Genomic DNA, 13,873 nt, shown 5'->3' on the forward strand with positions numbered 1-13,873 from the left:
ATGGCCCGCACTTGTTGATCACTGCACGAATAACCAACACAGCGTAGAAAAAGCAATTGTAAACGTTCCGGGAAAAAGCTGATGATAAATAGAATATTTTCTGTTTTTTTTAAGAAGAACATAACTTCTTTCACATGAATGTATTATCACCTCCCGTGGCCCGTCCGTCACTGAACTACACAACAACCGCATATCGCAGTTTGCGGTTTTGCTCGCGGAAGTGACAAGTGCGTTGTCGTGCTGCATGTTGGTGTCAGTGATCTGTATTGGTGTGCATCCTGTGCTCATGTCGCTGCTTGGTAGGCAATTGTTCGGATATGAGCTGCTGAACTTCGTACAAGCAATTGGTAGTGACGAGATTTTGCCACGATGGCCGAGCCGGCTATAAACACTGCGAATTTGACCGTGGATCAAAGCGAAAGGCCGCAAATGGAGGTATGTAAAATATCCAGAAAATGTCGCTTAAATGACTGCATGGGTGCTATGTTGCGACAATACGATTAACGACATTTGTTTATGCCTGCGGGTTGTCTAATGTCAACGTCGCCAGGAATAGTTAGTAACCTGCAACGTTTACGTTTTTTAAAAGGACAAGATACCGGTATCTTGAATAAGCAAAACTTGGTTGGTAGCGACTGCATGTACTATGTGCTGTTTGTCCAGCAGTTTTTGCTGTTGATTGAAAATGTGCATAAATATACCTGTATCAGAAAAATACACTCATGTAATCGAACGACACTTGCTTGGCTACTAAATTACTCTTAGCGGTTTTGATTGGCAAGTTCTTAACCTCGTATATATTTAGTTGCTAGGAATTTTTATGACCGAAATTTAGTTACATGCCAGCCTTATGTATTCCAGGTAACTTCCCAAACTACAGTTGCTGATATTGAATTTCAAGCTTCACAAGTAATTGAACGACTTGAAGAGGCCATAGAAAAGGCTGAAGATGGAGGTGGAGGACCCAACAGTGGACAGTCATGGAGAAATTCTCATGGATTTCTGCCTACTTCAAGTAAAACTACCGAAGAAATTCTTACTGTCATAGAGGTGATTTGTTTTAATTCAAGTGTTGCTAACTAATTTGTTGATTCATTTTTAACAGTGTTTATATTTTTTCATGTGGATTTCAATGATTTTTAAGTGGTGACTGTGATGCCATTGACAAATATGCTATTCCCCCCACCTTAAACAACTTTTCTTTAAACCCAGCAAGTGGCCGCACAGTTCGGATCACATAGTTGTGGGCTTGCATTCAGGAGATAGTGAGTTCGAACCCCACTGTCAGCAGTCCTGAAGATGTTTTCCATGGTTTCCCATTTTCACACCAGGCAAATGCTGAGGCTACCCTAATTAAGGCCACAGCTGCTTCCTTCCCACTCCTAGCCCTTTCCTCTCCCATCGTTGCCATAAGACCTGTATGTGTCGGTGCAATGTAAAATAAATTGTAAAAAAAAACTTTCTAAGAACTGTCATTAAATGTTTGAGGAGATTAGATTTATTCTAGACTTGAAGAAACTTACCTCCCACAGTATAAGGCTGTGGTTGCATTTGTTTGGAATATCTACCATCCCTCCGTGATATGTTACACCTTATCAAGACAGTATGATGATCACTCTGAACCCATTATTTCCCCAGAACAAACGCATTAAAATACATGCGATTTCATTACAGACTGTTATGCCTTTCAGCGTTCAGTCTGCAACTTCCTCCACAATCCTGTACTTTCCCTAGCTCTGTAGTCTTCTTTAGCTTCACTTTTGTCCGGCCTCACGCTGTAGGGGGCAATGTGTCCGCCTGTCACCCGGCGGCCCCGGGTTCGATTTCCAGCTGGGTCAGGTTTTTTAAATTTTAAATGATTAATATCCCTGACCTGGGGATTGGGTTTTTGTGTCGTCCTTAATGATCCTTTCCTCACATTCAACCCTTTACACTCCTGCCATTTCCAAATACACGCAGGCTCACAACATATAGCGCAAAGTAGGAGCAAAAGATCTTCTTAGGTCGATGTCCCAAATATAATTAAAAAAGAAACATTTCTTATCATTAAATCAATAGAGACTGAGTCTAGCCATCATCACCTTGTTCTCCCTTTACTTCTCTCACCCTCCATGCTCTGGTCCATTATTCTCCTCGGTAGCCTACTCTCCTCCATTTGGTTCACGTGCCCCCCCACCCCTAGCCCAAGCCAGCTCATATATTTAGTTTTTTCTAACAGCCTTTTTCTCATTACGAGCACCCTCCTGCCATTGTTCCTACCTATTTGTACCAGCAATCGTTCTTCATTCTCAATACTTTCATGTATGGTACTTCTAACTTCCCGAGTAGACCCAGCTTTCATTCCCATACAGCAAAGTTGATCTGAAAACTGACCAATGTAAGGATAGTTTTGTTTGACAACTGACTTCTATCTTACAGAATACCGTTTATCGCAATTACAAGCTCATTGCATTTGCACCGAGTATATTTCAGTCTTGGAAATGGCAATTTTCATATCTTACTCCCTGCACCCCTATTCAACCTCCAAGATATACTGCAGACTTTTGTGCAGCCTGTGTGTTAGCCGTTTGGTGTAAAATGAGGCTTTAAAAAAAAAAACTCAAGTGTGTTTTCCGCATAAGAATCCAATTGTGCATTTCGGAGATAAATGGCTGAGTGTGATGATATCACTTCAGCAGCATGTGTCCAACAAGATTATTGCTGCTCCTAAATAAACCTGTGTTAGTTGCAAGATGCCTCAGTGTTGTCCAATGCCATTAGTGTTTTTTTCTTGCCCTTGCATTTAAGTACAACAGATATTAGAAGTGAGTTTAAAAACTACTACTTAGTGTTTTTCTTCGCACTGCAGGTACAATTTTCTATATACCTTTCCCCAATTTTGCTGATGAAAGGTGTCGTTAGGGGACACATTGGTTGATACCGTGTCCTCTCTCAGCTAGTCCAGTCACTGTTTCTTGGGTCATCCACAGGAGCAGGTTCCTGCCAGTTGAAGGTATAAGGCTGTTTTGGCTGCAGAGTGCTCATTACTGCACGTGACCATACTAGTTTAGACGGGCTTCTTGCATCTTGTCTTTGATGGGTGCCTCTTCCATGACTCCGTGTGCGTCATCATTTCTAACATGGCCCAGGCATGTAAGACCCGGTACCAATCAGATCAGATTCATCTCCATCTCCTTGAGATGCAAGGTGTTTTCATTTTTCATGGGGGTTGGCCAACATTCAGGTCCATAAAGGGCAAGTGAACATTCAAATTTCTTGTATATCTTGGATTTCAGATGAACAGTGACTTGCATTCATTCAGCCAGGCATGGAGCGAGCAAGGTGCTTGAATATGCCAACTTTGTTTAAATTTTGGTCATTGACCCTGATGGATCCATTTGTCTGGAGTCCGCACTCTATGTACTCCATTTTCTCAATGTGTAATGTGAGTTCATTTTCAGCCAACCGGGCTTCCCATTCTCGGACGTTTCTGAAGGCTGTGCTGTTCATCATTAGCCAGGAAGATATTGTAAGTGTACAGGAGCAACTAGGGCTGCTACACGTGAATGTCTTCCTTCACCTTGTCCACACAGAGGATGAAGAGCAGGAGCGAGGGAGCAAGGCCCTAATGGATGCCAACATGGGTAGGGAAAGGGCACAAAAATGTGACAGGACATTGTACCACACTGGTGGATTGTGATAAAGGAGCTGTGCGCAGTGAATGTATACTTTTGGCACATGATTTAACTGGAGCCTGTGCCAAATGAGTTCATCAGAAACCCTATCAAATGCCTTTTCTAGGTATAAGAAGGCAGTGTGAACTTGCTTGTTCTTCCCTTGCAGTCTGGCGGCATGAATGGCATCTGATATGCCACGTCCCTTTACAAAATTACATTTATTACGTGTTAGAGTGATGATGCTACAGAGATGAATGGGGCAATACATTCACTGGTATCTCCTTTGGCCTTCTACATAGGTATTGCTATGCTGGAGGTCCAGCCCTGGGGAACCACGTCTCCTTCCACAATTCAATTGAACAAGGATGTCAGAATTTCAGCAACATGCTGACCAAGCATCTTCCATTTCAACTGGAATATTGTCTGGGCCTATTGCGTTCCCATTCCTTATCCTGTTGACTGCCCGCTGAACTTCTTACATTGAGATGGCTGGTGCTGGTCGAAGGATGTATTCAGCACTATTAATTGACGCATAGGGAAATTCCTCAGTACTGATCTTTCCAAAGTAGTCTCTCTGTTGTTTCAAAATGGTAATAAACTCTTGGAAGACTTGGTGATTTTCATCTTTGATATGTATGACATGGCCTACATCTTCTGTGGAATGTTTATGGTATTTGACGAGGTGGAATATTTTATTTGCTTCCTAAGGTTTGTTCAGCTTCTCATAATATGTTCTTTAAAAGGACAACAGAATTAAGTGGCTATGGTCCTTGGCTATTGCAACAGCTTGTTTTGCTGTAGACTTGGTGATCTTATAGTGTTCGAGATCAACATTGAGGAGTGAAGCCTACCAGATCTTCACAATGCAAACGTAATGTAAACTTAAAATTACCTTTAACCTAGAAGTTTGGGGCCATGTTATCTAATGCATCGATGTAAACTTAACTGCGGGTCCATAAAATTAACGGATTGCAAACTCCAAGTTCTTGTGGTTAATTTTACATTACGTTTAAGAACCAGCTAATCAGAGTAGATGTAAACATTTGTAATTCTCTTTCAGAACTATCCTTGTTTGTATGTATAATAAAAGGGAAATGAGAGAAAGCCTTTGACAAAGAAAACTGGAAACAGCTCTTTAGGAACATGAAGAATATAGGACCAGAGTGAAGGGACAGAAGACTCATTTTACTCCTGTACAAAACTCAAAACACAGTATTAGAAATCAATGGTAATGTTGCTTGATGATGATGCTTGTTGTTTAAAGGGGCCTGACATCGAAGGTCATCGGCCCCAATGGTAATGTTAAGTCAGCATCCATTAGAAGAGGAGTGAGACAAGGTTGGGTATTACTCCAGCCCATCTGACAACATATTTCTAATGTTATAAGTAAGTGGAAGTAATAAAATCTTACTTGGAATGCGTCTCAGAGGAGAGATGTGTTCATTGTGACGTCCCGCCCCAAGAAGTACATTTACTTTTATAACCTAATAAAGAGTATTACACGCCATTTTCATTTCTGAAGTAGCTACTTGCATTCCTATTGGCCGGTGTAAAGTGGCACATGATCTCGTTCCCGTCAATAATGTTAATCATAATCTGTTACCAACCCCAGCACAATAAAAGCGCAAGAAAAGCTGTCATCCTTATATCACAGGTCTTGTCCAGGTCCTATCCTACCGTCCGCATGTCAAGAACCATTCCAGACCAATAGTTTTTCCATGCAAAACTAGAGGCCTAGGGCCGCTTCGCGGCTTCTAATGTGGGGGCTTACGCCCCCAGACCCCCTTTGCTTGTCCCTATATCACTGGTCTTGTTCAGGTCCTACCTTAACGTCCGCACGGCAAGAACCAGTCCAGACCATTCGTGTTTCCACGCGAAACTAGAGGCATAGGGCCACTTCGCCTCCAGACCCCCTTTGCTTGTCCCTGTATCACTGGTCTTGTCCAGGTCCTATCCTAACGTCCACACGGCAAGAACAACTCCTCACCAATTGTGTAATAGTAATCACCACCACCAGCTATCGAAGCACCACTCGCTCATTAGTTCCTAAGTACAAAGGTTGGCAGCACTGAGCTCCGCTTGACAACATCCTTCCCGAGAAGGCTGCAAGCATGTAAACAAATGACAGTCGTTCCGCGGGTGTGCAAGCCTTGTCAGCCGGGCTGGAGTAATGATCAAGGTTGTGCGCTATCTCTATTTTTGTTCAACATTTTCATTGAGGCCATATCAGAACTGAAGCCAAAAAAAAAGGAATTATAATTAATGGACAAGAAACCCACTGTATAAGGTTTGCCGATGACATTGCATTAATTGCAGATTCAGAGAGGGAAATAAGTACAATGCTACGAGTTTTAACATCAACACTACAAGAATCAAAATTGAAACTGAACATCTCAAAAACAAAAGTGTTAGTTGTTGAGAAATCAACTGAGGAGATACTAATACACATTAAGATAGATGATGAAACTGTACAAGAAGTAAGTCAGTTTTGCTACTTGGGAAGCATTATCACACAGGACAACAGGTGCACCACAGAAGTCAGGAGGGGCGTTCAGTAACACGAAACAGCTTTTGACAAGCAGGTACATTAACATTAAAATTAGGAAGGAATTTGCCAAAATGTTTGTGTGGAGTGTTTTGTTGTATGGTTGTGAAACATGGGTTTTAGCAAAACAGGATATGAAACGCCTGGAAGCAATGGAGATGCGCATATGGAGGAGGATGCTGAAAATAAGTTGGACAGAGAAAAAGTCAAACAATAGGGTCCTTAAGGAAATAGATGAAACAAGGGAATTGATCAGCACTGTAGAAAAGAGGAAACCCAAATTCCTTGGCCATACACTTCGACATAACACATTCCTCACGACTATGCTCGAAGGAAAAGCTCTGGGTAAGAAGGGAAGAGGAAGGCAGAGCATGAAGTATCTGGATTCCGTGATGGACAGGCTGAATTTGAAAAAATATGTTGACCTGAAACGCTCAGCAGAAGAGAGACAAATGTGGTGTCATGACAAGACCTTGCCTTTAGAATATGAATGAAATGAATATTTACAAACACGCTGTACTGAAAGGGAATACTAAGACTTCACCTGCAGTAGCGTGAATATGGTTCAAGATGTTATTCCAGACATCCTCTACCGGGCGAGTTGGCCGTGCGGTTAGGTGCGCACGGCTGTGAGCTTGCATCTGGGAGATAGTGGGTTTGAATCCCACTGTCGGCAGCCCTGAAGGTGGTTTTCCATGATTTCCCATTTTCACACCAGGCAAATGCTGGGGCTGTTCCTTAATCAACATTAGAACCGCCGGAGCGGTAAAAATGACCGCTATACGTTTTCAAAGCCTTATTTTGACCACATTTTCTGTCGTATTGCAAAGAGCTCCAGTGACTTTTCCTGATTACCGGTCAGAATCATCCATATTAAATGTAATTAATTCTGCTTCATTGGTTAGGACGCAGGTAACGAGTATACCAGAACCGCTGGAGCGGTCATTTTGACCGCTGTATTGATTATCATAATAAAATGTATTAGAACATGTGCTTATTCCTCTGGTTGAGATAACATTTGTTTATAATTATTCCCCCTGCAATAATGTAAGCACAACTATGAAACTCTGATAGTCTATCTACAGCCATTGTTCATTCTTTTCTTTATAATTTTTCTAAAGGCAGCTAATGGGTCACTCTCCTCTGAACCGGGCGAGTTGGCTGTGCGCGTAGAGGCGCGCGGCTGTGAGCTTGCATCCAGGAGATAGTAGGTTCGAATCCCACTATCGGCAGCCCTGAAGATGGTTTTCCGTGGTTTCCCATTTTCACACCAGGCAAATGCTGGGGCTGTACCTTAATTAAGGCCACGGCCGCTTCCTTCCAACTCCTAGGCCTTTCCTATCCCATCGTCGCCATAAGACCTATCTGTGTCGGTGCGACGTAAAGCCCGTTGCAAAAAAAAAACTCTGAGAGTAGCGAACATTCTTCAACTGTCACAATTCCATAATGATATACGTCATTTTGATGTCAACATTACAACCTGGTACTGAAATTCAGCATTTAGACTGCAATTATGCCTGGTGTAGGCCAAGAACTGAAAGTTTTCTATTGTTCTATTACACCAGTAGAAAATGTAATACGAAAAGCTGGAAAAAAGACAGGACGCATCAACACAAGCCTCCCAGGACCAAGTAATACGTTACTAGGTACAGATGGCATCACGGAGTGGACTGTAGGAGAGTTTGTGAAGTCTACACCTGGCAGGATGCTTTATCACAACATCTTGAAAGAAAATCCAGGACCTACTCCATACTGAAAGCGGTATGTTTCTGACGACAGTGTAGCGTGTGCATGGCGTGTTTTTATTGATGAATCTATATTGAAACACATCAAACACTCTACGGAAACTGAAGCAAAATGCGTTTTAGGAGATAAATTGTGGCGTGTAAATTTAGAAAACTGGAGGCATTCATTGGCTTAGTGTATGCTCATGGTGTACTTGGAGCCAGTAGCACTAAACCTGATGAACTCTGGTCTAAAAAGTGGGGGCCACCATTCTTCAGTGAAACAATGGGGAGGAACTGTTTTCGAGAAATCCAAAGGTTTTTGTGTTTCGATGTCGGAATTACAAGATTAGAACATTTGAAAACTGATAAATTTGCATTAGTATCAAAAGTATGGAACAAATTCAATGAAAATTGTCAATTGTCTTATATTCCAGGTGAAAATCTGCCTGCTGATGAGCAGCTTTTTCCAAGGAAAATAAGGTGCCCATTCTTACAATACATGCCCAACATACCAGATAAATCTGGAATTAAATTTTGGCTTCTTGTGGATGTTGACTCAAAGTTTCCGTGCAGTGGGTTTCCTTACCTAAGAAAAGACGACCTCAGACCACGTGACGATGCTCTACCCGAAAGTGTAGTAATGAAGTTCGTGGAGCCGTTTCAAAAGAAGGGGCGAAAGTGACTACAGACAACTTTCTTTGCAACAGTGAAACTTGGTAAGAAGTTGAAAAGTAATGGTACGGATGTTGTTGGAACCATTAGATGATCAAGGAGACAAATTCCTAAAGCTCTGAAGGCTATGAAAGCTAGTCTTTACGACTCAACTCTCCTGAAACATTCCAATGAAACAACATTCCAAACGAAACAAGAACGTCCTTCTATACTTTACTTTGCACTCAGAAGTTGAACTTCAAGCTAATCCCAAAAGGATTCTTGAAACAGAAGACTTCTACAATACAAAATAAATGTGGACATGGTAGATCAAATGGGAAGAAAATATACTGTTCGATCTGTTACACGAAGATGGCCTGTTCATGTATTTCATAATATTCTTGACTTGGCAGCGATCAACTCCTTAATGTCAGGCTCCATGGCTAAAAGGTTAGCATGTTGGCCTTTGGTCACAGGGGTCCTGGGTTCAATTTCCAACTGGGTCGGGAATTTTAACCAAAATTGGTTAATTTCCCCTGGCACGGGGACTGGGTGTATGTGTCGTCTTCATCATGTATCCTCGGACACATCCCGGCACTAAAAGCCATACGCCATTTCATTTCAACTCCTGGATCATTTTCAAACACTGGCAGGGAAGAAGATCAGTCGCTGAAATGACATCCTGAAACTAGCAATGGAGCTTCGTGTGGGGTACATGGGATCAAAACCTAAGTCTGTGGATACAGAACCCCAATTTAGGAAGCCTGTGGAAGGAAATGTACAGAATAGGCAATGCCAAATGAGGAAATGCAGGAATAAGACAAGTTTTACCTGCAGAAAGTGCAAACAGCGAGTGTGTGGTTCTTGCTCAAAGGACATAATTAAGGTCGTGGTATGTAGTTCCTGCTTCTAAAGAAGCAGGATTGCATCAGCGTGGGCAAATACACTGAAGGAAAAGAAAGAGACAAATAGGTTGTGGTACGTGGATTTGGCAAACATGTTTCACGTCATAAATTGCACTAAATGGAATGTTACAGTAATTTTATTTTTTGATAATGAGTAATACTAATAACTATTTTACCGGTTAGACTAAAAGAATTTGAAGTAAAAACAATGTTTGTTTATTAGATAAGTGTGTTTCACAGAAATGTTTTTGTGTTTGTAATAAATTAGAAAAATATTACATTTGCAATACTATTAAATAATTTGAGTCTTTTCCGTGTTAGATCCCATAATTAATGTTTTATAAACATATTTGAAATGATGATAATGAGTTACTATACGTATTGAGAATAAAAATATTAATTCCAATACAGCGGTCAAAATGACCGCATCGGCGGTTTTATGTATACAGTATGTTCTGGCGGTCCTAGTGTTAAGGCCACGGCCGCTTCCTTCCCATTCCCAGGCCTTTCCTATCCTATCGTCGCCATAAGACCTATCTGTGTTGGTGCGATGCAAAATAAAAAATAAAAAAAAGACATCCTCTATGGGTTGGCCAGGGTCAAAAGAACTACTAAGGGTGGCCAGCAACTCACACTGGTTTGTTCAAGGCCTGTGGTGGGGGGCGGCGAAGGGATGACTTTTGCGTTTGAGGTAATTACACTGAAGCTGCCTGTAACCAGTCTGGGAGACCTGTCCGTCACTGTAACAGGTAGGTAGGCTGATCACTTTTTTGAAGAAGGTGTTGGCAACAGCAAGATCGTGACCTACTGCACATTGAAGGATTGAGAGCCTTCATTGTTACGAGTGCCAAATCCTTGACCACGTAGCATTGTGGATATCCCTACGCATTAATCTCACATGGACGTTCAGGTCTCCGTCAATGAACAGAAGTTCACTCCAGGCACTCGAATGTAAATGATCATGCACGTTCCCAGAATTCTTTCTTCTCATAATCTGAACAGCCTGCTTGAGGCACATTGGCAGAAACTATCCAAATGGTGGTATTTTTTTTTTTTTCCTAGTTGTTTTACGTTGCACTGACACAGATAGGTCTTATGGCGACGATGGGACAGGAAAGGGCTAGGAGTGGGAAGGAAGCGGCCGTGGCCCTAATTAAGGTACAGACCCAGCATTTGCCTGGTGTGAAAATGGGAAACCACGGAAAACCATCTTCAGGGCTGCCGACAGTGGGGTTCGAACCTACTATCTCCCGAATACTGGATACTGGCCACACTTAAGCGACTGCAGCTATCGAGCTCGGTAATGGTGGTATTGTTGGTCATCTTGAGCCTTGACTGAGAGCAGCTGGTTGGTGATGCAATCAGTGACTTCGTTTTGATTAAAAGCGATTTCTCTAGAACATTTATTGACATTTCAGGCAACAGCTGTACTGAATTCCTTCACTTTACCTCTTTTTCCTGGTTAGAAAATTCCTTATTTGTGGTTAAGTATATAATATTCCTCTTTAAGAAAAAAAAAAAGCAGTATTTCCTGTTAATACTTTTTTTCTTTTTTTTACAATCTGCTTTTCATTGCACCGGCACAGATAGGTCTTATGATGGCGAAGGGAGGGTAATGACTTTCACAACACGGTAATATAACTGTTGGCAGTACATGATAAACTTGCAAGTCGTGAAAGATACCTGCAAGACATTGTATTGGCAAGTGGGGTCCCTTCAGTGTATAGTTGGTGACTTAGAATGCAACCCAACGGCTGGGAAACCACTGCCTTCAGTAGTAATGGGGGAGAAATAGTTAAGTTGCTCTCTTAGTGACTACATTTAGTGTTACATAGTAGGGCTTATATTATCTGCAAAACTTTTAGTGACACTTCATTTTACGGGGGTGAGGAGTAAGGAGGGAGCTACAACGGTTCCGGTAATATTGCCAACTGAATGAAAATAAAATCTGAATTGAATCGATAGTATGATCAATCAATATGACTTTTTTAAATCGTCGTTTCCATGTAGAAGTTCTCGGTTGTTCCTGTGATGTATTTTGGATTTTCCTCACTCATGTTCAAACTTAATCTATATTTTGAATTGGCTGTGTAAATAACAGCAATATTTTAAATGTTGCAATTGTACCGCCAGATGTCTCAGGGCGATTCATATTTTTGTAAGAATTGTACAATATTAGAAGGATCCACCTTTCAATACTTCGTTGTAAGTTGAACTAAAAAGAAGTCACAACTTGTTTATTGGGACCGGTTTCGACACATTACAAGTGTCATCATCAGCCAAATAGTAAAGTAGGGCAAGATATAAAGATCTTAAAACAACTAATACATTGAACACAGGCAAAAAATTAACATTGATTCATATCGTAGCAATTCAGTTACTGTCCAAAACACAATGATCGCAGTCAAGAGAGTAAACAGAACATCATTGTCTTGCGCCGAAAACAAATATAGTTGAAGTTCACAAGCAGGTCAAGTATGCAATTATGTAGAGTCATTGCTAGACAGGTCTTGTAGGCATTTGTTTCTCAGGCCGAAGAGTAAAAGGTGACGTAATTGAAGTCTTAGGAAAACAGTGTAGGATTTAATTTCGTCAAATTCAAAGTAGATATATAAGTTTGAGAATAATTTAAAACATTAAAAAGAATAAAGCCAAATAAAAATATATTAAAAAGGAAGAAATAATAAAAGAAAATTGGAATGTGAGGATCAACTCGAAACAACTTGCCGTAGTAATTGATAGATGAATGGGAGATGATAAAGAAAAAATTGGGGAACGTTTATTAGAGGGTGGTGGTGGTGGTGGTGGTGATTATTGCTATTAGAGGAAGTACAAATGGGTAAATATCTTCTATATAACACAAAACCGAGGAAAAAAGAGGAAAATGAAGATATCGGTAAAGGGAGACGAAGGGCGTGAAAATGAAAGACTCCCTAGCCCTCGCAAACCTAATAGCGTCGGGGTCGGAAAAGAACAAGAGTTGACCAAGGGAGGTCGGACAGGATAGATGAAAGTGAGGAGCCTGGCACAAGTAAGTGAAAGCAATGCCAGGACTCAGCTAAGGGCCCCGTGGTCGCCAACCCACGCTCCGAAATTCAGAGCCCCTGGGGCTAAGAGAGTGGGAGGGAAAAGGAAGAGGGGGGGGGAGGAAACTAAGGAGGATCAAGGGGGGTGTTGCGGAAGGGGGAAGTGGCATGAGAGGGTATTGTGTAAATTGTGAAAGATTGATCTCTTACTTGTTGACTTCAGGTTATTTGAAATGGAGATGAGAAAATCGAAAAGGGCATTGGGCTTCTCAGAAATATCATTCAGATTAAGATTTGGATTGAAAAACTGGTCAAGGTGTATAAAACAGTTTTCGTTGATGTCTAGGAGAGGGCCTTTATTCAGAGTGCTGAGAATTTCAATATCTTGGTTTATTGTAGTGAAAACATGTTTTGTGTCATGTATGTGTTGTCCCATTGCCGAAAATCTGTTGTGCTTTATTGCATTAACGTGTTGAAGGTACCTAATTTTGAAGTTACAACTGTTTGACCTATGTAAGAAGAATTACAGTTGTGGCACTTAAAACGATATACGCCTGATTTAGAAAAGACACTTGTTCTATTTATGGTGTTGGAGTTATGTAATAATTCAAGGTTTCTATTATTAGTTCGAAAAGAAATCATGGTATTATGTTTTTTGAAGACATTAGCTATACTGTAGGTATTTGTATTGAATGTGAATGTGGTGTGAGCAGCTGGTTTAGGAATATCTTTTAAGAGTGTTGTGTTAGGGCGGTGTCTAAATTTGTTAATGATTTGTTCAATAAAATAGGTATTATAACCATTAAATTTGTCAATGGAGCAGATGATGTTTAGTTCCTTATTTAAGTTATCTTTTGATAGCGGAATTTTGAAGGCACGGTTAACCATACTGTTGTATGAGGCACGTTTATGTGACTGTTGGTGAAAAGATTCATGTTTTATGGTATTAGCTGTATGTGTGGGTTTTCTATAAATCATATATGATAATGAGGAAGGTAATCTACTTATTGTTATGTCTAGAAAATTAATTGATTTGTTTTGTTCTGTTTCAAGAGTGAATTTAATATGCGGATCAATTTTATTGACGCTATTAAGAGTAGAAGCTGCATTGATAACTCTATCATCCAGTATCACAAAAGTGTCATCTACATATCTAGCCCAAAATAATACATGTTTAAAGTCGTCATTGTTATCAATGAAATTATGTTCTAAAAAGTCTAGGTATATTTCTGCTAGGATCCCAGAGGCTGGAGAACCCATAGCCAAACCATCTTGTTGATAAATTATATTGTCAAAGATGAAGACGTTGTTAGTAACTACTAATTTTAAGATGGTCATAAAATCATTAATTTCAAGTTTGCTT

The 13,873-nt window shown here is 40.7% G+C and overlaps 1 protein-coding gene across 3 annotated transcripts in view; it reads left to right on the top strand.

The window, feature by feature from the left end:
• The first annotated feature begins 302 nt into the window (after positions 1-302).
• The window catches only part of LOC136876041 (pyridoxal-dependent decarboxylase domain-containing protein 1), a 236,988-nt gene continuing 223,417 nt past the window's right edge, over positions 303-13,873 (top strand). For all 3 annotated transcript variants that reach the window (XM_068228198.1, XM_067149657.2, XM_067149659.2), the window contains exons 1-2: positions 303-435; positions 862-1,050. In XM_068228198.1, coding sequence (XP_068084299.1) covers positions 370-435; positions 862-1,050 — 255 coding nt within the window. In that variant the 5' untranslated portion in view covers positions 303-369. The remainder of the gene's footprint in view (positions 436-861; positions 1,051-13,873) is intronic.

Source organism: Anabrus simplex, chromosome 6 (assembly GCF_040414725.1).
Source record: "Anabrus simplex isolate iqAnaSimp1 chromosome 6, ASM4041472v1, whole genome shotgun sequence".
In the NCBI taxonomy this organism is placed as follows: Eukaryota; Metazoa; Arthropoda; class Insecta; order Orthoptera; family Tettigoniidae; genus Anabrus; species Anabrus simplex.